General features: G+C 37.3%; 1 protein-coding gene and 1 long non-coding RNA gene across 6 annotated transcripts in view; both read left to right on the forward strand.

Annotated features, from left to right (window-relative positions):
- Positions 1–25,787, forward strand: part of LOC127862660 (uncharacterized) — a 98,409-nt gene that overhangs the window by 66,736 nt on the left and 5,886 nt on the right. For all 5 annotated transcript variants that reach the window (XR_008040724.1, XM_052401863.1, XM_052401864.1 and 2 more), the window contains 13 exons: positions 4,094–4,179; positions 5,861–6,096; positions 8,431–8,518; positions 9,589–9,662; positions 10,344–10,478; positions 10,620–10,742; positions 16,218–16,372; positions 16,970–17,105; positions 19,958–20,095; positions 20,797–20,970; positions 21,644–21,778; positions 22,546–22,671; positions 24,946–25,103. Coding sequence is in view for 4 of the 5 variants with exons in the window: in XM_052401863.1 (XP_052257823.1) it covers positions 4,094–4,179; positions 5,861–6,096; positions 8,431–8,518; positions 9,589–9,662; positions 10,344–10,478; positions 10,620–10,742; positions 16,218–16,372; positions 16,970–17,105; positions 19,958–20,095; positions 20,797–20,970; positions 21,644–21,778; positions 22,546–22,671; positions 24,946–25,103 (1,764 nt within the window). In the remaining variant the exon portion in view is untranslated. The remainder of the gene's footprint in view (positions 1–4,093; positions 4,180–5,860; positions 6,097–8,430; positions 8,519–9,588; positions 9,663–10,343; positions 10,479–10,619; positions 10,743–16,217; positions 16,373–16,969; positions 17,106–19,957; positions 20,096–20,796; positions 20,971–21,643; positions 21,779–22,545; positions 22,672–24,945; positions 25,104–25,787) is intronic.
- On the forward strand, positions 6,249–7,629 carry LOC127861562 (uncharacterized). The gene is made up of 3 exons (XR_008040260.1): positions 6,249–6,625; positions 6,778–7,240; positions 7,403–7,629. It is a non-coding gene; the product is annotated as an uncharacterized LOC127861562 (long non-coding RNA).

The raw sequence follows: 25,787 nt of genomic DNA on the forward strand, positions 1-25,787 counted from the left end.
GTATACGCCGACTTTGAAATAAAGTTAGCAATTTACTTTTCTAAATAATTGAATACAATTAAACAAAAGTTAAACTATTGTGTTGTGTTTTTCACTTGTAAGCTGCATATTCACCGCATGAAATGTGTGTTAGCATTGTCAAACCACACATTAGTGTGAGTAAATAAAAAATATACTACGGGAGAGCACTTCATATGTGTCCTCATATGCCTTGTTATGAGTATCTTTCTTCATTATCGAAATATATCGTATGTTTATATTTGATTTAAACGCAGTTTTCTTTCGTCACATTTAAATCACACGTCAATAGCGCCGTCATGCGAAAATGGGTCTTATGCATTTCGGCAAGCGTTTGTTAAACCCAACATGTGCTCTTGTGCAGTCAGGCCATAGGCGACGCTGTTCGCTTTAAAATCACTCAATATGTTATGTTTCTCCTTACCAGAAGGAGGGATAGCTGAGTGGGCTATTTATATGAAGGGCGCATATGGAATAAGACCCATTTTCGCATGACGAGGGTCATTACAAATCTCATTGCGAATTGAAAAATCCCACATTTAAAAACAATGCTTTTTGATACAAAATTGAATTCAAAATAGCAAACTTGTTAATAATGGCAGCCTATCGACGCATTAAGGAATGATTTCCAGACGTGCTGACCAAGTACGGCAAACATTGTGGTATGATAATTAAACGATTTTTAGCCGGATTTTTTTCGAAAAAATCTCGGCTTATAGATTGATGTTGTCGGGCGGGCGGGGGGGGCGGGCGGGCGGGGGGGCGGGGCGGGCGGGCGGGGTGGCGGCGTGCTCGAAAATGTTAAAGTTCTTATTTCATGGTATAACTTTGGTATGCTTGGACCTAGAGTCTTCAAACTTGACATGAAGGTTGGCCAGGATTAACAGATGACCACTGGTCATTTCAAGGTCATTCATTTGAAGGTCAAGGTCACTGTGACCTTCAATATAAAAAATGTTAAAGTTGTTATAACTTTGGTATGCTTGGACCTAGAGTCTTGAAACTTGACATGAAGGTTGGCCATAACTAGTTAGTAACCACTGGTCATTTCAAGGTCATTCATTTGAAGGTCAAGGTCACTGTGACCTTGAATGTAAAAATGTTAAAGTTCTTATTTCATGGTATAACTTTGGTATGCTTGGACCTAGAGTCTTCAAACTTGACATGAAGGTTGGCCAGGATTAACAGATGACCACTGGTCATTTCAAGGTCATTCATTTGAAGGTGAAGGTCACTGTGACCTTCAATATAAAAAATGTTAAAGTTGTTATAACTTTGGTATGCTTGGACCTAGAGTCTTGAAACTTGACATGAAGGTTGGCCATAACTAGTTAGTAACCACTGGTCATTTCAAGGTCATTCATTTGAAGGTCAAGGTCACTGTGACCTTGAATGTAAAAATGTTAAAGTTCTTATTTCATGGTATAACTTTGGTATGCTTGGACCTAGAGTCTTCAAACTTGACATGAAGGTTGGCCAGGATTAACAGATGACCACTGGTCATTTCAAGGTCATTCATTTGAAGGTGAAGGTCACTGTGACCTTCAATATAAAAATGTTAAAGTTGTTATAACTTTGGTATGCTTGGACCTAGAGTCTTGAAACTTGACATGAAGGTTGGCCAGAACTAGTAAGTAACCACTGGACATTTCAAGGTCATTCATTTGAAGGTCAAGGTCACTGTGACCTTGAATGTAAAAATGTTAAAGTTGTTATAACTTTGGTATGCTTGGACCTAGAGTCTTGAAACTTGACATGAAGGTTGGCCAGAACTAGTAAGTAACCACTGGACATTTCAAGGTCATTCATTTGAAGGTCAAGGTCACTGTGACCTTGAATGTAAAAATGTTAAAGTTCTTATTTCATGTTATAACTTTGGTATGCTTGTACCTAGAGTCTTCAAACTTGAAATAAAGATTGGCCAGTACTAGAAGATGACCACTGGTCATTTCAATGTCATTCATTTGAAGGTCAAGGTCACTGTGACCTTAAATGTTAAAATGTTAAAATTGTTATAACTTTATAACTTTCAAAAATCCGGCTTCAATGCGGTCATCTCCGACCGCGGAACTCTTGTCTCTTATCGTGACACTATACTATTTCGCTAATGATTGTTTTCTCATCTTGGAGGCGAAATTGAAATTCTGCGAGATGGATTGTAACGCGTAATTGTAACAGGGCCACAATTTGTGTCGTTTGAGCATACAGAGAGTAGTCCGGAATTTCTTACACTGAACAGTGCTACATCCTTTGAATTGAGCACATACGCAGTGATGTAGCAAAAATTCAGAGGTTGTATCTCGAATCAGCTTATTAAATATTCGAAAATATTCATGCGTGTCTGTTGGCGTTATGTTAAAGTCACTAAGATGAAAACTGAAACAGCTTCGCCTAAAAGCGCATTAGTGCTCTATACCTATGTTTATGTTAGCGTTGTTGACACCGTGTGAACTGCTCGGGTAACAAGTAAAGCATAAACAGCAATGTTTATATACTTTTATTCCTCCATATACAAGATACGAAGATTATTGTATATTTTGAATTTGTATATGGTGTCAAAAATCAAAAGTTTTGTACACGGAACTTTCATTATGAATTTATATTCTTGGTGAGATAGTCATTTGATATTAGAAAAAATATTCCTTTAATATGATGGTGACTGCAAATTTTCTTTATATTAAGTTCTCATTACCATTTTCATCATACTTTCTTTGCTTTCAGAACTTCCAAAAAAGCATGCTGTTTTTATTTTGTCTTAGTTATTTCTATGAAATAATAAGGATGATAAAAAGTGCACACAAAACTCGACCCGTGCGCTATGACACACACTTTTTTAAGTTGAATGACGTGTGTTCATTTTAAACTTGCGATTGATTTTGAAAAATGAATTGCGTGTTAAATTATGCAATAGCGAACATCTTCAGTGCCTTCAGCGCTTTGATTTCCTAAATGGGAAAGTGATGTTTTCTGGTTCCTTATAAAGAAGAATAAAAATCACTGCATTGTGCCCTATTTTCCAGAAAGAGGCTTATTATGCCCCCCTTTGAAGAAGAGGGGGTATATTGCTTTGCTCATGTCGGTCTGTCGGTCCGTCCGTCCGTCCACCAGGTGGTTGTCAGACGATTACTCAAGAACGCTTGGGCCTAGGATCATGAAACTTCATAGGTACATTGATCATGACTCGCAGATGACCCCTATTGATTTTGAGGTCACTAGGTCAAAGGTCAAGGTCTCGGTGACCCGAAATAGTAAAATGGTTTTTGGATGATAACTCAAGAACGCTTATGCCTAGGATCATGAAACTTGATAGGTAGATTGATCATGACTAGCAGATGACGTCTATCGATTTTCAGTTCACTAGGTCAAAGGTCAATGTCACGGTGACCCGAAATAGTACAATGGTTTCCGGATGATAATTCAAGAACGCTTATGCCTAGGATCATGACACTTGATAGGTAGATTGATCATGACTAGCAGATGACCCCTAATGATTTTCAGGTCACTAGGTCAAAGGTCAAGGTCACGGTGACCCGAAATAGTAAAATGGTTTCCGGATGATAACTCAAGAACGCTTATGCCTAGGATCATGAAACTTGATAGGTACATTGATCATGACTGGCAGATGACCCCTATTGATTTTGAGGTCACTACATCAAAGGTCAAGGTCACTGTGACCCGAAATAGTAAAATGGTTTCCGGATGATAACTCAAGAACGCTTATGCCTAGGATCATGAAACTTGATAGGTACATTGATCACGACTGGCAGATGACCCCTATTGATTTTCAGGTCACTAGGTCAAAGGTCAAGGTCACAGTGACCCGAAATAGTAAAATGGTTTCCTGATGATAACTCAAGAAAGCTTATGGCTAGAATCATGTAACTTCATAGGTACATTGATCATGACTAGCAGAAGACCCCTATTGATTTTCAGGTCACTAGGTCAAAGGTCAAGGTCACAGTGACAAAAAACATATTTACAAAATGGCTGTCACTACAACTGAGAGCCCATATGGGGGGGCATGCATGTTTTACAAACAGCCCTTGTTTCATTGTTGGTGTATGTGTTGCTTCAGGCGTCGAGCCAAGCCCAAGGAGAGTCAAGATGAAACATTGATGATGAGGAGACCGGATGTCACGGACAGAACCACTCTGATAAATGGTACAAACTTTGTACAACATACTTGCTGATTTTATTAGTCAATGATTTTATGTGATCGGTAAACTGCCGGTACCTGGTTAGTTCTTATCCAATGCTAGCTTGGCCTAGGTAGAGCACTGGATTGTAAATTGAGAATTTGAGTCCAAAACTGCCTTTACCCTTTTCCTCATAAGAAGCAAATTGAAAATGGCTTTTGCAAATAACTCACAGTCTGTTCAGGTTTTATGCTGTTTGCTGCTCATCAGTATCTTGGGTTGGAAATGAAGCCTTTAAAATTTGAATCTAGTAAGAAAGGTCTTAAATTAAATATCACTTTCTAAGGGACTACAAATGCGTAAAAATACGTATGTAAGTGGTAAATTGTGTTAGAATTTGGTCATGTCAGGCCGGCTAGCTCAGTTGTTAAAGTGCTGGACTAAAAACTCAAGGATCATGGGTTCAATCCTGGCCTGGTATTTAAAAAAATTGAGGATTGTGAATGAAATCCTTTAAACGGCCATTTTTGCCGTAACTCTTGATTAAAGCAGGGCATTTTTTAGTTCATTGCCTTGGTTCATGCACTTAGCACTGGTTAACCAGAAAAAGTGGGAGTCGGTTAACGGACCACTTTGATTTGACTGAAATAGTTTTGAAAACTGTGTTAAATCCAACAAAACAAACAAACAGAATTGGTCACGAAATCATATGTATGGCCATCCTTTTCTACCTCTGATTCAAGAAGAACAGTAACTGGAAAAAATAAATGCACTTTTAGAAATGGTACTGATAGATTGCTTAGATCAGCCGATCTTGCTCAGCAAATGTGTGGGTAAGTTAACTGACTGTTGTACTAAATCATGTTAACCCTTTGCATGCTGGGAAATTTGTCGTCTGCTAAAATGTCGTCTGCTGAATTTGTAAAATTAGCATTTTCTTCAAAAAAAATGCAAAGAATACTATCAGAATAGCAAACAGTTTGGATCCTGATGAGACGCCACGTTCTTTGGCGTCTCATCTGGATCCAAACTGTTTGCAAAGGCCTTCAAAATTCGGTTCCCGCCCTGAAAGGGTTAAATATAGTGCTAAGTCTATAATATTATATCCTTTGAACACACATATTAAAATTATGTCAGCTGAGGTGCAAAACTTCTGAAGTTGTAATTTAACAAATTCTTTGTAAAATGATCATTTTGTTACTGACTGTAGTTTATATTTTACTACTTTTGATATCATTATCTTTACTTATTTTTTCAAGTAGTTTCATGTTGCATTTACATCCCCTTATACATGCACAGATTGAATTTCATGAATGTAAATACATCCTGCCTTTGTAAATATTATATTCATGTCATTATGCAATTATTCTATTGCATAACATATATGGATCATCATGCGAAAAAGGGTCTTATGCCACATGCGGCTATTGTAGCTATAGACCAAGCTGGGCATCCAAGCCATCCATGCTGTCTGGTCAGGAGCTACACTGTACGCTATTAAGTCACTGAAGTTTTCTTGGCCTCATAAACCTTGTTGGCTGATTTGGTAGCCCCAGACCAGACTGCCCTGATGCCCAGGTTGTTTTGGAGCTGCACTGACCTAATATGGCATAAAACCCATTTTCGCATGACATTGCTCAGGTGATTTCCTTTAATCGCAAAAAAATGATTAAAAAATATAATAACAATCATACAACAATAAACAGGGAGTAAAAAGGACAGCAAAGATAAACCCAAGTTACCTAAGCGCTCAAAGGGACACAGCAGCGACAACGGCGACCTGGATACCAACAATGATGATGAGGCGGCGCCATTAGTTGTGGCTGACACGGACCCATCTGATTATTACAACCTGAGTTCGCAGATTTCCGTGGACTTTTTTGCGGACTACTTGAGAAATCGGCAGAATAAGGATGAAGATTGGTACAAGGATGAGTTTAAGGTGATGAAATGAGCCTTGTTCTGGGAAAACTGGGCTAAATGCCTTGGCGTAAAGTGTTGCCCCTGATTAGCCTGTGCAGTCTGTACAGGCTAATCAGGGACTTAACGTTCTGCCTAAGCTTTCTGAATTTTTTTTTCAAAAAAAGAGAAAGTGTTAGCATAAACTTTACACACTTGCATTAGGCCCAGTTTTTATGTCCCCCACTATAGTAGTGGGGGACATATTGTTTTTGCCCTGTCTGTTGGTCTGTACGTTGGTCTGTACGTTGGTCTGTTTGCGCCAACTTTAACATTTTGCAATAACTTTTGCTATATTGAAGATAGCAACTTCATATTTGGCATGCATGTGTATCTCATGAAGCTGCACATTTTGAGTGGTGAAAGGTCAAGGTCATCCTTCAAGGTCAGAGGTCAAATATATGTGGCCAAAATTGCTCATTTTATGAATACTTTTGCAATATTGAAGATAGCAACTTGATATTTGGCATGCATGTGTATCTCATGGAGCTGCACATTTTGAGTGGTGAAAGGTCAAGGTAAAGGTCATCCTGCAAGGTCAGAGGTCAAATATATGTGGCCCAAATCGCTTATTTTATAAATACTTTTGCAATATTGAAGATAGCAACTTGATATTTGGCATGCATGTGCATCTCATGGAGCTGCACATTTTGAGTGGTGAAAGGTCAAGGTCATCCTTCAAGGTCAGAGGTCAAATATATGTGGCCCAAATCGCTTATTTTATGAATACTTTTGCAATATTGAAGATAGCAACTTGATATTTGGCATGCATGTGTATCTCATGGAGCTGCACATTTTGAGTGGTGAAAGGTCAAGGTCATCCTTCACAAGGTCAAGGTCATCCTTCAAGGTCAAACATCATATAGGGGGACATTGTGTTTCACAAACACATCTTGTTTTTTAACCAGGTTTTTAACCAGGTTTTCCGAAGGAAAAAACTGGTTATTACATTGGCGAATGCGGGCGGGCTGGCTGGCGGGCTGGCTGGCTGGCTGGCGGGCTGGCGGAATAAGCTTGTCCGGGCCATAACTATGTCGTTCATTGTCAGATTTTAAAATCATTTGGCACATTTGTTCACCATCATTGGACGGTGTGTCGCGCGAAATAATTACGTCGATATCTCCAAGGTAAAGGTCACACTTTGAGTTCAAAGGTCAAAAATGGCCATAAATGAGCTTGTCCGAGCCATAACTATGTCGTTCATCGTCAGATTTTAAAATCATTTGGCACATTTGTTCACCATCATTGGACGGTGTGTCGCGCGAAATAATTACGTCGATATCTCCAAGGTCAAGGTCACACTTTGAGTTCAAAGGTCAAAAATGGCCATAAATGAGCTTGTCCTGGCCATAACTATGTCATTCATTGTGAGATTTTAAAATCATTTGGCACATTTGTTCACCATCATGGGACGGTGTGTCCCACGAAAGAATCACGTCAATATCTCCAATGTCAAGGTCGCCACGACTAAAAATAGATTTTAAAAAAAAAAAAACTTACAAAGGGGGTTAATTCTTTTTGGTCATTTCAAAAGTTCATTTTGAGTTTTCTCCCTTTATCAGATTTTTTTTTCACAATGAAAACCTGGTTTTGTGACAATTTTGTCCCTTGTTTTTAAATGTGGCTCAAATATTAAAATAAAAACTGCACTTAGTGTTGTGTAGCCTGTTAGTTAATAGGGTAGATTGTGACATGTAAAAATAAACGTTTATAAAAGAAGTGGTTACTTATGTAGCTTAAAGTGGATATTGTTGGCTAATACAGATTTTGGAGTATATTTGTTAAAATAAACATGAGCACTTAGAAAGGATATAGTAATTGTCTTTCCAAACAATGATTGATGTTGTAATATTTATATTTATTTAAAGTGGTCTTGTGTGATCAAGAATGAATAGTTTGTTTTTTTTGCATATATGTATGTGTTTGTTTTAAAACAACCATATCCATTATAACTAATCAAATTATATAAATTAGCAAATATGATGGTGCTAGTTAAAATGAAATAACTATTCATAATATGGGGTAGGAAAACATTGTCTCTTAAGAAACAACAACAACAATAAATGTTATCACAGCATTTGTTGACAATCATCATGTAAATATACTCAAGTTGAAAATAAGAACCAATTACAAAGCAATCCAATTTTTACCTTATCTACAAGCGTTCAAATTTTAAGAATTACAATAACAACAAAAATAATAATTATTTAAATAAAAATACAACAGTTTTTGGCATTCATTCTTATTCAATACAAAACAAAAACAATATAAATGTTAATAAACTTTTGAAAGATCATCAATTTTCTCTTCACTTCAGAAATTACCGTCTGGGCTTTTACGAGATGCAAAGGATGCATGCCTGCCTAGCAACCAAGGAAAATGTCGCTACAAGCAGCTCTATCCATGTACGATGATGCTCCCTACTGTGTATTGAGCCTCATTCTGGAAAAACTGGGCTTAATGCATGACCGAACAGGCTAATCGGCGACAATAGTTTCCGCCTAAACTGGATTTTTGCTAAGAAATTACTTCTTTTACATGAAAAATACAATTAAAGTGGAAAGTGTTTAGCTTAATCTGGGACAACATTTATGTGCATGTTTTAAGCCCAGTTTTCCAAGAATGCCACTCTTTTTTCAATCCAAGCCTGTGTCTACCAATCTCATTGTAGACTAAAGTCTGTTATAACACTATACCACTAAGATAGAGTCTACATGCATTTGATGCTCTTGTTTTTTCCTACAGAAAATAGATGTAAAATAAAGTTTTGAATAGGAAAACATAGCATATCATTGAGCCAGAGAAAATCACATGAGTAGTGACACGTGAAATTGTTTAACAGCAACTCAAACATAAATAGTAATGGTTTCATTCATACACTTTCAAAATAATTCAAATAAGTTTTGTACTTTTAAAGGGACCTTTTAAGTTTTTAACAGATTTTGGCAGATATTGAAGTTTGTAATTATATGCTTTATATTGATAATTGGATCTAAAAAGCTCCAGTAAAATCAATAATACAATTAAAGAAAGAAAAAAAAAGTAACCCTCAACTGGACTCGAACCACTGACCCCTGGAGTGAAAGTCTAATGCTAAGACCACTCGGCCATCCATGCTCATAAATGATTGATGTATTGCATACTTTATATAAGCAATCCTCGTAGTGTCACAAAATATAATGACAACCAAGAACTCTCCAAATTATTCAATCTTTTCGCATTGCAACACTTTATAATTTTCAGGTTTTTAAATCATCAAAAGATGCATGCAATGGATATTTTAGAGCATGCTAAATGTCCAGTATAACTGTTTCCTCTCAAATATCATAAATGCAACGAAAATTTGTGAATCTGAAACATTTTGTTTATTTTGTCAATTTATCATAACGTAAAAAGGTCCCTTTTAAATACAAGTTTCTAATTAAAATGTTTTCTGCGTTGGGTTTATCAATTAATCTTCAAAATTGTCTTGCAGATGACTTGAATCGTGTCAAACTAGAACCAGATGGTGATGTTACAGGCGACTTCATTAATGCATCATACTTAAAGGTACTTTTAGAAAAGCTCTTGCTTTTGTTTTTTGGTTTTAAATTTCAAATTTATTGTTTTGTGTCTGCAAATAGTCATGAAAATAATGACCTGAAGTATTTTCTTTATTAATTGTTGTTCTGTTACACAACATATACCAGTAACACTCCGACTGGATCCGAGTTATGCCCTAGATAAGCCTATGCAGTCCACACAGGCGAATAAGAGACAACACTTTCCCCTTAAACTGGATTTTTGTTAAGAAGAGACATCCTTTAACAAACATTTGCCATAGAAGCGAAAAATTGTCATCCCTGATTAGCATGGCGGGACTGAGCAACTACTCTTGGACAACACTTTATGCAAAAGCATTAAACCCCGTTTTCAACAAGTGGGCTCAAAAATATTTTGCTGCACTCTGTGAAAAAAGGGGTTTAATGCATGTGAGTAAAGTGTCATTCCAGATGAGCCTGTGCAGTCTGCACAGGCTAATCAGGGACAACACTTTCTGCTTTTATGATATTTTTGGTTTCCAGAATGTCTCTTAGCAAAAATCTAGTTTAGGCGGAAAGTGTTGTCCCTGATAAGCCTGTGCGGACTACATAGGCTAATCTGGGACAACACCTTATGCACATGCATTAAACCCCCTTTTCACAGAGCATGGCTCAAATAATAAAGCTCTTTGTGGTGTGGTTTTCAAAGGGTTACAAGCAACCTGAAGCTTTCATAGCGGCTCAGGGTCCAACAGATGCGACTGTGAAAGACTTTTGGCGCATGATTTGGCAGAAAGACTGTGGCAAGATAGTGATGCTTACAAATATCGTCGAGGAAATGAAGGTAGCATTCTTATCACATTGATGTAACAAACAATTGAGTTTTTTTTCATATTTTTACAAAAGTGACTCATTAGTTTTACTTGGTGCCATTTTAATTGCCTTCAGTGACATTCATTGACAATTATCATCATTTGTTTTTCAGACAAAGTGTGTTTGTTATTGGCCACAAGAAGCACCCTCTGCGACCTTCGGGATATTTGAAGTCAACATGACATCTGAACGTGTCCAGCCAAATTTCACAATACGCGGTTTGAGGGTTACCCATGTGAGTAGTATGCACAATTTACCCTTTACCACTTAGATACACATTTGACGCATTTGTAGTCCCTTAGAAAGTAATATTTAATTGAAGACCTTTCTTACTTGATTCAAGTTTTTATGACCCCGGATGAAATTATCGGGGGTATATTGTTTTTGGCCTGTCTTTCTCTCTGTCATTGTATGTGTGTGTCCCAAAACTTTAGCCTTGGTCATAACTTTTGCAATATTGAACATAGCAACTTGATATTTGGCATGTATGTGTATCTCATAGAGCTGCACATTTTGAGTGTTGAAAGGTCAAGGTCATCCTTCGAGGTCAAAGGTCAAATATATGGCTTCAAAGTGCAGTAGGGGTCATAATGTTTTACAAACACAGCTCTTGTTCAGGCTTCAATTCAAAGATATAGATACTGATAAGCAGCAAACATCATAAAACCTAAACAGACTGCGAGTTACTCGCAGGCTGTTCTGGTTGTATGCTGTTTGCACATAGCCATTTTCACGTACCTTTTAAGTGGGAATTGGTTAATAACAGAATTCATGGAACTGGCCTAATATTTCTGTCGCAGGAACCTTCTTTTGAAATATTATGAAACTCATTATCTTGTTACATTTTATTTCTTATTGATATTTTACTTATAAAATTACCAAAGCCAGTTCTGTGTAATGCAGTAATACTGATGCGTCAGTTAGTTGATAATTACTTAAAATGTGTCATTTTATAAGTGCATATTCAGTTTGTACTCGGATATTTTAACCAGGGAGAGCAAACAATGGTTTTCATTCAATAGATACACTTTTTGGAAGATGGATTAGTTAAGAAATTCATTTTGTTTGAATCAGACATGAATTTGTATTGTATTGAATCAGAGTACATCAGAGACCTGTGGTTGAAATTAAGACCAAAAAAGTATATGCTTTACTCAACCCAATCCTACATAGCTAAAATGCCTTGACCTGAAATAAGCCTATACCAGAAAAATATATTTAGCAACATTTCAAATTCATGCATCATCTGTAATTAAAAGATTGTAGATACATTAAGATTAAAAACAAAGGTAAAACCTAACTTGTCCAATAGTTTTGGAGAACATTGCTCAGGCTGAAAAAAACATTGCTCTGTCTTATACAAGCAACAATTATTACTATGAAATGTGGCTGATTGTAGATACAAAACAAAGCTCAGTCCTAACATTTCCTAATTATCCCTTGCCAAAGGTGGAGGGATATAGTGTTGGCATTGTCCGTCCGTCTGTCAATCTGTCTGTCACAAACTTTTTAGTTATGGAGGGGGATGTCAATTCAACAATATGCTAGTTAATTTTGGACCAATTATCCCAAGCTTTATAAAATAAACTCAGTCTTATAAAATTAATGTCAACTGTTCATCAGAACAGAACAGAATTTTACTATTCATAAACTTAACCGTTTCTCATGTTAAAAAAAAAAAAGAACATAAATATAGTAAGCAGTTTTGCAAAAATATTATAATCTGATAAGGGATGAACTTTACAGATATTTAAACAAAAACTAATCTTAAATCTAAGATGTTAACAGTGTCTAGCTATATATGAAACAATTTTAGATGTCGTAATCAATAAAATAAAACAAAAATTATAATTTTTAGATGTACCATTACACCAGCTTGGTTCTAAAGTTTCTACTCTGATTGGCCTGTGTAGTCCTCACAGGCTATTCAGAAAGTTTCTACTCAGATTGGCCTGTGTAGTCCTCACATGCTATTCAGAAAGTTTCTACTCAGATTGGCCTGTGTAGTCCTCACAGGCTATTCAGAAAGTTTCTACTCAGATGGCCTGTGTAGTCCTCACAGGCTATTCAGAGAGGACACTTTCCACCTAAACTGGATTTTCCTTAGGAAGGGATATCCTTTAACCCTTTCCCAATTAGAAGCAAAGTGAAAATGGCTATGTGAAAACAGCATAAAACCAGAACAGCCTGTGAGTAACTTGCAGTCTGTTCAGGTTTAATACTGTTTGCTGCTCATCACTATCTAAGGATTTGAAATTAAGCCTTTAAAACTTGAATCTAGTGAGAAAGGTCTTTAATTAAATTTCTAAGGGACTGCAAATGTGTCAAAATACGTATCTTAGAGGTAAAGGGTTATAACAAAAATACCATAAATGTGGAAAGTGTCGTACCTTATTAGCCTGTGCAGACTGCTCAGACATATCTGGGACGACACTTAATGCACATGAATTGAGGCCCATGACTAATCTGGGACGACACTTAATGCACATGAATTGAGGCCCATGACTAATCTGGGACGACACTTAATGCACGTGAATTGAGGCCCATGACTAATCTGGGACGACACTTAATGCACGTGAATTGAGGCCCATGACTAATCTGGGACGACACTTAATGCACGTGAATTGGGGCCCATGACTAATCTGGGACGACACTTAATGCACGTGAATTGAGGCCCATGACTAATCTGGGACGACACTTAATGCACGTGAATTGAGGCCCATGACTAATCTGGGACGACACTTAATGCACATGAATTGAGGCCCATGACTAATCTGGGACGACACTTAATGCACGTGAATTGAGGCCCATGACTTATCTGGGACGACACTTTATTCACATGAATTGAGGCCCATGACTAATCTGGGACGACACTTAATGCACGTGAATTGAGGCCCATGACTTATCTGGGACGACACTTAATGCACATGAATTGAGGCCCATGACTAATCTGGGACGACACTTAATGCAAATAAATTGAGACCCATGACTAATCTGGGACGACACTTAATGCACGTGAATTGAGGCCCATGACTTATCTGGGACGACACTTAATGCACGTGAATTGAGGCCCATGACTAATCTGGGACGACACTTAATGCACGTGAATTGAGGCCCATGACTAATCTGGGACGACACTTAATGCACATGAATTGAGGCCCATGACTAATCTGGGACGACACTTAATGCAAATAAATTGAGGCCCATGACTAATCTGGGACGACACTTAATGCACGTGAATTGAGGCCCATGACTTATGTGAATTGAGGCCCATGACTAATCTGGGACGACACTTAATGCACGTGAATTGAGGCCCATGACTAATCTGGGACGACACTTAATGCACATGAATTGAGGCCCATGACTTATCTGGGACGACACTTAATGCACGTGAATTGAGGCCCATGACTTATCTGGGACGACACTTAATGCACATGAATTGAGGCCCATGACTAATCTGGGACGACACTTAATGCACGTGAATTGAGGCCCATGACTAATCTGGGACGACACTTAATGCACGTGAATTGAGGCCCATGACTAATCTGGGACGACACTTAATGCACGTGAATTGAGGCCCATGACTAATCTGGGACGACACTTAATGCACGTGAATTGAGGCCCATGACTTATCTGGGACGACACTTAATGCACATGAATTGAGGCCCATGACTAATCTGGGACGACACTTAATGCACGTGAATTGAGGCCCATGACTAATCTGGGACGACACTTAATGCACGTGAATTGAGGCCCATGACTAATCTGGGACGACACTTAATGCACGTGAATTGAGGCCCATGACTAATCTGGGACGACACTTAATGCACATGATTTGAGGCCCATGACTAATCTGGGACGACACTTAATGCACGTGAATTGAGGCCCATGACTAATCTGGGACGACTTTTAATGCACGTGATTTGAGGCCCATGACTAATCTGGGACGACACTTAATGCACGTGAATTGAGGCCCATGACTAATCTGGGACGACACTTAATGCACATGAATTGAGGCCCATGACTAATCTGGGACGACACTTAATGCACGTGAATTGAGGCCCATGACTAATCTGGGACGACACTTAATGCACATGAATTGAGGCCCATTACTAATCTGGGACGACACTTAATGCAAATAAATTGAGGCCCATGACTAATCTGGGACGACACTTAATGCACGTGAATTGAGGCCCATTACTAATCTGGGACGACACTTAATGCACGTGAATTGAGGCCCATGACTAATCTGGGACGACACTTAATGCACATGAATTGAGGCCCATTACTAATCTGGGACGACACTTAATGCACGTGAATTGAGGCCCATGACTAATCTGGGACGACACTTAATTCACATGAATTGAGGCCCATGACTTATGTGAATTGAGGCCCATGACTTATCTGGGACGACACTTAATGCACATGAATTGAGGCCCATGACTAATCTGGAAGACACTTAATGCACGTGAATTGAGGCCCATGACTTATCTGGGACGACACTTAATGCACGTGAATTGAGGCCCATGACTTGTCTGGGACGACACTTAATGCACGTGAATTGAGGCCCATGACTTATCTGGGACGACACTTAATGCACATGAATTGAGGCCCATGACTAATCTGGGACGACACTTAATGCACATGAATTGAGGCCCTTTACTAATCTGGGACGACACTTAATGCACATGAATTGAGGCCCATTACTAATCTGGGACGACACTTAATGCACATGAATTGAGGCCCATGACTAATCTGGGACGACACTTAATGCACATGAATTGAGGCCCATTACTAATCTGGGACGACACTTAATGCAAATAAATTGAGGCCCATGACTAATCTGGGACGACACTTAATGCACGTGAATTGAGGCCCATTACTAATCTGGGACGACACTTAATGCACGTGAATTGAGGCCCATGACTAATCTGGGACGACACTTAATGCACATGAATTGAGGCCCATTACTAATCTGGGACGACACTTAATGCACGTGAATTGAGGCCCATGACTAATCTGGGACGACACTTAATTCACATGAATTGAGGCCCATGACTTATGTGAATTGAGGCCCATGACTTATCTGGGACGACACTTAATGCACATGAATTGAGGCCCATGACTTATCTGGGACGACACTTAATGCACGTGAATTGAGGCCCATGACTTATCTGGGACGACACTTAATGCACGTGAATTGAGGCCCATGACTTATCTGGGACGACACTTAATGCACATGAATTGAGGCCCATGACTAATCTGGGACGACACTTAATGCACATGAATTGAGGCCCTTTACTAATCTGGGACGACACTTAATGCACATGAATTGAGGCCCATTACTAATCTGGGACGACACTTAATGCACATGAATTGAGGCCCATTACTAATCTGGGACGACACTTAATTCACATGAATTGAGGCCCATTACTAATCTGGGACGACACTTAATTCACATGAATTGAGGCCCATTACTAATCTGGGACGACACTTAATGCACATGAATTGAGGCCCATTACTAATCTGGGACGACACTTAATGCACATGAATTGAGGCCCATTACTAATCTGGGACGACACTTAATTCACATGAATTGAGGCCCATTACTAATCTGGGACGACACTTAATGCACATGAATTGAGGCCCATTTTCGCTGAGCGCGGCTCAAATAATTCAGTTTTATACAACTATGTTACTTGTTGATTAGATGTCCACAAAGGAGGTGAAGGACTTCAGTCTGTACCATTACACTGCGTGGCCTGACCGCAATGTGCCAGACAATCCAGGGGTGATACTTGCATTTAGGGAAAAAGTCATGGAGGACAAGGCACTATTAGATGGTCCCATTCTAGTTCACTGCAGGTAAACACAGGCGTAGAAATTGCTATATGAATGATGTGTTAGAATCTTTCAGGTAAAACTTATGATAAGAAACTTGCAGTGAAACACATATTTAGAAATTTGCAGGTTATACTGGTTTAAGAAATTTGAAGTTACACACAGAGTAAAGAATTTTAAGGTATTTAGATAAACAGGTTTTGCTGTTTGTAGTTAAACACAGGGCTAAAAAAAATCCAGTAAACACAGGTATAAAAACCTTCAGATAAACAAACATTAAGAAAATTGCAGGTACATTGTAATAACAGGGTTAGAAAATTTAAGTGTTTAATATTACATACTATCCTGTTTGTTATTAATGAGTGCATTCTTCGCTCATTATTAACCCTTTCTGTGCAGGAACCGAATTTTAAAGGCCTTTGCAAACAGTTTGGATCCAGATGAGACGCCACAGAACAAGGCGTCTCATCACGATCCAAACTGTTTGCTATTATGATAGTATTCTTTGAAAAAAATAGAAGAAAATGCTAAATTTAGAAATTCTGCAGACGACATTTTAGCAGACGACAAATTTCCCAGCATGCAAAGGGTTAAATACAACTGTGTTTTTTGTTGATACAGTGCAGGCATCGGTCGTACAGGCACCTTTATTGCACTGGATTATTTAATACGACAAGCGCACGCGGAGAAGACTATTGATGTCTTCCGGACTGTCACTGATATGAGGTACCAGCGGTCAAACTTTGTGCAAACAGATGTAAGTATGAAAAGTATCATAATATATTACAATTAAAGAAAAGAATGTAGTTCATTTCTTTGTAAGAAACTTTATGTCATGAACTGTGAAATATTTATTATAAATTCAATCAAAGCCTCTTGTCAAATTCAGTTCCATAATCAATATTTCTATACTAGCAATGCAACCTGTAGTTATATCCATCAAACTTGTCCTTTAAGCTTTTGTCCATCTGACCTGTCAATTTTTTATCCATCAAACTATCCACTTATCCGTCAGTCATGTCATTTGCCAAACAATCCATCCATTAGTACATTTGTACATCATTTTACCCATTCAACACTCTCAACCATTTATTAATCATCCATAGTCATTTATTTATTCTTCCATCTTATTCACCTTTAAGTCATTTTTAGCTTGGCCGTTTTTGGAGGTATTGTCATAGCCAGCTATATGATAAAACCTTTACATTGGCTCTAAAATCAAAGTGCTTCCACCTACAACTTTGAAACTTCATATGTAGATGCACCTTGATGAGTTCTACACGTCACACCTATTTCTGGGTCACTGTGACCTAAAAAAAAACACAATCTGACAAGCTTTCATTTATTCAAAACTGCACCCGTAGCCGAGCGTTGGCACCCGTTATGCGGTGCTTTTGTTAACCAGGTTTTCCGAAGGAAAAAACTGGTTATTAGATTGGCGAATGCGGGCGGGCTGGCTGGCGGGCTGGCTGGCTGGCTGGCTGGCGGGCTGGCGGAATAAGCTTGTCCGGGCCATAACTATGTCGTTCATTGTCAGATTTTAAAATCATTTGGCACATTTGTTCACCATCATTGGACGGTGTGTCGCGCGAAATAATTACGTCGATATCTCCAAGGTCAAGGTCACACTTTGAGTTCAAAGGTCAAAAATGGCCATAAATGAGCTTGTCCTGGCCATAACTATGTCATTCATTGTGAGATTTTAAAATCATTTGGCACATTTGTTCACCATCATGGGACGGTGTGTCCCACGAAAGAATCACGTCAATATCTCCAATGTCAAGGTCGCCACGACTAAAAATAGATTTAAAAAAAAAAAAAAACTTACAAAGGGGGTTAATTTTTTTTGGTCATTTCAAAAGTTCAGTTTGAGTTTTCTCCCTTTATTAGATTTTTTTTTCACAATGAAAACCTGGTTTTGTGACAATTTTGTCCCTTGTTGTACTTCCATCAGTGGATCATCTCATTCATCTATTTATCATTTTATCCATCTGGCAGTCAAATAATCCATCAATCAATCTGTTCATATATCTGCCAGTCGTCTTATATACACATAACATGTTTGGGTGTGAAGATCTAATCCAATTGAGGAAATAATGAGCCTTGTTCTGGCAAAACTTGTGAATTAAGTGTTGTCCCAGATAAGCCTGTGCAGTCAACACAAGCTTATCAGGGACAACACTTTCAGATTTGATTTTATTGTTTGTTTTATGAAGCTATTTTTAGCAAAAGTCTAGTTAATGCAGAAAGTGTTGTCCCAGACTAGCCTGTGCTGACTACGTAGGCTGAAATCAGACAAGACTTTGCACAAAACTCAATACCTGGGCCCGTATTCACCAACCGATTCTTAGACTTAAAAATAAAGAATAGACTTAGAACCAAGAAAAATGTGTTCAGTGTTTGAATATATACAGGCCTCCACTGGTGATTATGTCATTAACAAAATGTTCTATATGAAGAATAATACAGAAAGAGATGTTAACTGCAGAGTTTGACTCAAAATTAAAGAAATTCTTGAATTTTCTAATTTTAAGAATTTTCTTTATTCTTAGACTCCAGTCTAAGAATTGTTTGGTGAATACGGACCCTGTTTTCCCAGAACCAGGCTTAAAACCAGCACATACTTACATAATGAGTGTGGACAACACAGGCCAATCTGGAACGAGACTTGAAGCACATGAAAGTAATTAAACTGGCTAAATTTACTAGAATGGCCTTCGATATAAGATCTTGTCTCAACAAGTATTATGTATGTATTGTTTGTTGTTGTGTTGTTTTTGTTGTATTTTGGAAAAAAATCTCACCACCATTGATCTAGTTTGTGTTGGCTACGAGTTGGTTTCACTTTATTATTGTGGACAACATTCACACAACAATTAATTATTATTTCATGTCCATCATATGTACCATACTTGTCATCACTATGTTGAATAAGCATTTATGTACACCTTCATTACATGTCTTATGTGTTGTTTGGCTATGTACTTATATATTTGCTAATAAAATTGAATTGACTTGACTAAACTTGACATGCATTTGGCCCCTTCTTCCCAGAGCCTAGCACATAAGTTTGTGGGCCAGCTTCATCTACATTTTTCAATTGATTTGAGTCATTCTCTGTGAAAAAGGAGCTTAATGCATGTGGGTAAAGTATTGTCCCATATTAGCCTGTGAAGTCTGCACAGGCTTATCAGGGAAGAGACTTTCTGCTTAAACTGGATTTTCACTAAGAAGTGACTTTATTTAAACAGAAAATACCATAAAAGCGGAAAGTGACTGTGTGGTCCCTGATTAGCCTGTGCGGACTGCACAGCATTAAAGCCCTTTTTCACATAGCTAGGCTAATTTATTATGGAATGGCGATTGACATGTATTTGTTCAGGATTCAGTATGAGGTCCTTCACAACGCTGTACTAGAGGCCCCAACAGTGAATCCGATTTAGTTGTAAAGTGTTGTCCCTGCTTAACCTGTGCAGGCTAATATGGGACAAAACTTCAAACTCACATACTAAGTACTCCCATTAAGTAACTAATATCTAAACAATAATCAAAATCATGAAAGCAAAATACTTTTTCACTTTTTGGGTAATGCTTGATTCCGTTCTGCAGATTCAGTATGAGTTCCTACACAACGCCATACTTGAGGCCCTAACGGTTAATGAGAGTGAGATACCTGCCGCAGACTTCAACCAGTTTTACCAGTCACTGCTGGCCAATGACAAGGAGCAGATGAAACTCCAGTACCAGGTGAGGTGTCTTCGTTTTTATTTTAATACCATAAAAACGAGTCATAAGTTGAGATTCTTTCCTAAAAAAATTGATGAAAATTACATTCTGGACTTATTAGGCGGTTCAAGAGGGAAAAAAAAATCAAAGGAGAATTGATCCTTGCAGCGTTGTGGTAATGGTTGTTGTTGTTTAAGATAAAAACTTGGTGATATATAACACAAAAAGTCATCTTTTAATTGATACTTACCAATTAATAGAATCACAACTTTTTTATGGGAAATCTTGGCTTAATGCATGTGTGTGAAATTTTGTCACGTAGCCTCTGCAGTCCACACGACTTATCAGATACGACACTTTCCGCTTTAAGGTAATTTTTTGTTTTAAGCAAGTATCTTTACAAAAAGTTTAGGCAGAGAGTATCCTCCCTGATTATCCAGTGCAGACTTTCCCAGAGCAAGGTTCAACTATTTGATTTTAACCCTTTGCATGCTGGGAAATTTGTCGTCTGCTAAAATGTCGTCTGCTGAATTGCTAAAAATTAGCAATTTCTTCGATTTTTTTTCAAAGAATACTATCAGAATAGCAAACAGTTTGGATCCTGATGAGACGCCACGTTCTGTGGCGTCTCATCTGGATCCAAACTGTTTGCAAAGGCCTTTAAAATTCGGTTCCCGCACTGAAAGGGTTAACATTTCATGCTTGAATACATTTATTTGTAGGCAATGAACGAAATGTCGCCAGTTTTAGACGAGGACTGTTTTGCTGCAAGTCAAACGCAGGATAACATTCACAAGAATCGCTATCCTGCCATACTGCCGCCGGACATGAGCAGGGCGTATCTGTCCACTCCAGTGAAGGGCGGCAATGACTACATCAACGCTGTCTTCTTACCCGTGAGTTCTTTAAGTTGTTATAGCCATAATCGCTTTACCCCCTAGATACGTATTTTTATGTCCCCCACCACTATAGTGGGGGACATATTTTTTTGCCATGTCAGTTGGTTGGTTGGTTGGTTGGTTTGTGTGTTTGCCCAAACTCTAACATTTTGACATAACTTTTGCAATATTGAAGATAGCAACTTCATATTTGGCATGCATGTGTATCTCATGGAGCTGCACATTTTGAGTGGTGAAAGGTCAAGGTCATCCTTCAAGGTCAAAGGTCAAATGTATAGCTTAAAAGCGGCGCAGAAGGGGACATAATGTTTCTGACAAACACATATCTTGTTATACATTTTTCTAGTACATGATGTCTTAAAAGAAGATCCTGAGCATGGGAATCAAACAATGGATTGCTTAGAAGACATGAATGGATTTTAATATCATTTTTTATATATAAGCAGTGCTCTGTGAAAACGTGACTTAATGCACTTTGCGCACATGCATTAAACCCATTTTTCCCAAAACATATCTCTTATGAATGTGAATATTTTAGTACATAACACAAGCTTTATTAAAAACTTGTGTAATTTCATTTTATTTTTAATTTATGCACCTTTTACTGTACAGAACTTGTAGTTAAGTTTTAATATCAGCATTTTTTCATGTGTTGTTTTTCTTTCTACAGACGTGCATGAACAAGACAGGGTTTATAATTACCCAGATGCCTCTACCTCACACGGTCACCGACTTCTGGCGACTCGTATACGACCAACATGTGCACAACATCGTCATGATGAATAATGTTGACGATGATGATGATGTACGAATGTTTTGTTTCATACATTTGTGTGTGTGTTTTTCTGATTTTCACTATTATGATGAATATTGTTAATGATGATTATGATGTATGAATGTTTTGTTTCATTATTTTTTTTAATTGCGTTCTTGTTTTTATTCTCACTGTTTTTGTTATGATGAATTATGTTAATGATGATGATGATGTACATTTTTTCTCCATACTATTCTGTTGCATTGTTCGCCCCAATTCTTTATAACAAAGAAATTAATCAGTTTATTTTAAATTTATTCATTTGAGCTCAATTACATTAAATGTCTAATGCAGTCTTGAGTCTGTGACAATAATAAAAATTGTACATGATGTCTTAAAAGACGATCCTCAGATGAGCATGGGAATCAAACAATTGATTGCTAAGTAGACATTTTATCTACTACACAACATCTTTTGTTATAACATGTGTTTGTGGATTGGTTAACCTCATGAGTTGGTTTGTTTTTATTTTATAACCAATCAACATTCAACATCAATGACAATGTTATAAAATTTCTTTTTTGCAAAGATATTTTGTGTAAAACATGCAATGTGTAATTAATTTTTATGTAAAAATAGTCAGGAAGTAAATAAAAAAGTTTAAAAAGAGGACTGGATAATCCAGAACAATCAGCCAATAATTTCACAACTTGATATTTTCTTCATATCATGTACAAGTAAAAAAAAAACTATAAGAAATTGGTCATTTGTCTATTTTATATATACACATTTGATATTTATTTTTTAATTGTTTACAGACAATCGGAGAGTATTGGCCGTCAGAAGACAGCACGTATGGACCGTTTAGAGTCCAGCTGCTGAGCTGTGAGAATCCGTGTCCTGATTTCTCCATAATGAACATGCTTCTTACATATAAATCTCTGGTAAGAAACCTTGCTTATTTCAGTTTTCATCAGATATGAAGCAGACTTTGTGGAAAAGTTTGTTTACATAAAATACAGGCCAACTTTGATTACCAGCCAATGCACACCAGGCATTTTATACTTAGCACCCTTTGTTTATTAAAAAATGACAAATTTGCAGTTTCTGTTTACTAAGTGGTATCGTTTTAAATGAATCTTCACCAAATGACAATGTTTATTGACATAAAATGACAGTTTTAAAACTAGCGTATTCGTATAAAAAAAATAATTGCTATTTCTGCTGTCTGACTCACGGTATTCATCAACTCATTACCAACATTTTTAGAAATAATTTTGGACATAAAATGGAGGCAAAGTTTGATAACCAGCCAATTAGCATGGAGCACTTCAGAGTGATTACAATAATGGAACTGGACTTGCTAGAAAAATACATCGAACAGTTTAAAACTAAGTTGTTGAAGTAAAATTTTACTTTTAATATATATCTAATTATACCCTCACAAATGAAGTTGAGAGTGGTATATAGGAGTTAGCTTGTCTGTCGGTCAGTCAGTCTGTTGGTCAGTATTAAGTGTCTGCTCTCTAATTCAAGTTGTTTTCCTGCGATCTTCACCAAACTTGGTCAGATGTTGTATCGAGATGATGTCTAGGTCAAGTTCGAATATGGGTCATGCCGGGTCAAAAACTAGGTCATGGGGTCACTAAGTGCGTTTTAAACATTGAGCATGGTGTCTGCTCTCAAATTAAAGTAGTTTTCATCCAAACTTCACCAAACTTGGTTAGAAGTTGTATCTAGATTATGTCTAGGCCAAGTTCGAACATGGTTCATGGCAGGTCAAGAACTAGGTCACGGGTTCACTTAATGCGTTTTAAACATTGAGCATGGTGTTCGCTCTCTAATTCAAGTAGTTTTCATCTGATCTTCACCAAACTTGGTCAGAAGTTGTATCTAGATGATGTCTAGGTCAAGTGTTTAGTATTTAATGATCCTGTATCACAATTAAACATTAAAAAAAAAATGCAGAAAAAATTATTGTATTCTTCTGTTAGCAGCTCTAAACTAAATTTATTTATTTTTAGCTTGACTATTATATATGAAATATATATAGTGGAGCTATCCTACTCACCCCGGCGTCGGCATTTCTGTTCCCGTTAGCGTGCAAATGTTAAAGTTTGCGTACTACCCCAAATATTTCCTATGTCCTTTGACATATTGCTTTTATATTTTGCATACTTATTTACCAACATGACCCCAATCTATAAACAAGAGCAGACAACTGTATCAAGCATTTTTACAGAATTATTGCCCCTTTTATACTTAGAATATGCATATTATTGATAAATCTGTTAAAGTTTGCGTACCACCTAAAATATTGTCCTTTGACATATTTCTTTCATACTTTGCATACTTCTTTACTAACATGATCCCAATCTATAAACAAGAGCAGACAACTGTATCAAGCATTTTGACAGAATTATGGCCACTTTTATACTTAGATAATTGAACATTTTTCTTAAATTGCCATAACTTCTTTATTTATGATCACATTGATTCATACTTTGACAAAACAACACTTACCTGACATACCGCAATGCACTCCACCTAAACCATCCCCCAAGCCCACCCCTCGAATCCCCCCCCCCCCCCAAAAAAAATTAAAATAAATAAATAAAAATTGTTTTTCCTTATTTTTGAAAGATCATCTATTTAATGACCACACACCCACATTATACCCCCCCATCTCCATGATGGCTTACATTATACATCAAGCACTCAAATAGTCGAGCCGCTGTCCTCTGACAGCTCTTGTTCATAATTCTGCTGAACAAAACAGATGATTTAAATAATAGACCTGTTGGCCTACATATAGTCATTCCTCTCTAGAGTCGAAAGTCCAAGTTACAGGTGAAGCTTTTCTCCAAAATTCAAGAATATTTGTATTATCATCTCTCAACTCATAATACCCTTTCCCTCTCAGAAACAAAGTGAAAATGGTTATGTGCAAACAGATTAAAAACCAGAACTGAGTGAGCCTGCAAGTAACTCACAGTCTGTTCAGGTTTTATGCTGTTTGCTGCTCATCAGTATCTTAAGGGTTGGAGATGAATCTAGTAAGAAAGGTCTTAAATTACTAGTAAATTAAACTTTCTAAAGGACTACAAATGTGTAAAAATACTTATCTAAGTGGTAAAGGGTTAATTTATGTTTAATCCTTCAAATAAAATAGAGAATTTCCATTATTACTCTTTTTGCCTATATTCTTCCCTATCCAGAGCCGAGAATCCAAGATGCAGGTGAAGCTGTTCCGCCTAGAGAGCTGGCCCGATGACGAGACGTTACCGGCGACAACACAATCCCTCACCTCCATGTACAGCCAGTTGGCTATCGCCCCTCGGGATTCCCAGACTGAGGCTGTCATTGTACACTGCATGTAAGTGCTTGAATTGGTTTTTATTTTATGCTTTCCGGTGGTTTATAGAGAAATATCAGTGAAATAAAATTGGTATTTCACCATTTTAAACAGTGAAAAATAACAGTGAAAAATAATGATATTTTTCACTGTTTTATTGTGAAATGACGTCATTTTTTTGACGAAATGACGTCATGAATCCAGCGAAATTATCCAGTTTAACTTTTTTACAATGTTAATAAACGGTGAAAAAAAAGCATTAAATAAAAAGAAAATTTGTTGGATTCAATGGAATATCGATTTTAATTCACTCATGTTCATAAAAAATACATATTTTATATGATCACTCGTGAAATAAAATCGATATTCCATCGAATCTAACAAATATCCTCTATATATTATATACCATTTCACAAATCGCTTATGTAATAAATGCATTATGCAAATGAATGTGCATTTTTGCTTGGAAGTTTATTTCATGTGTTGTTTTTGTTGTAATACTCATGAAATGCCAACATATTCTTGAAGCCTAAAGTTCTTTGAATTGATTCAATTAACTATATTTGGAAAACATGACATGTCAAAAATATATTATTGAGAATTATACTGATTTCTTAATGAGTAAAATCATGTATATCATTTGATCTATAGGGTGCACACTGTTTATTTCTTATTACTTTGAAGAAGGCGGCATATACATGTAGC

Source organism: Dreissena polymorpha, chromosome 16, assembly GCF_020536995.1.
Source record: "Dreissena polymorpha isolate Duluth1 chromosome 16, UMN_Dpol_1.0, whole genome shotgun sequence".
NCBI lineage: Eukaryota > Metazoa > Mollusca > Bivalvia > Myida > Dreissenidae > Dreissena > Dreissena polymorpha.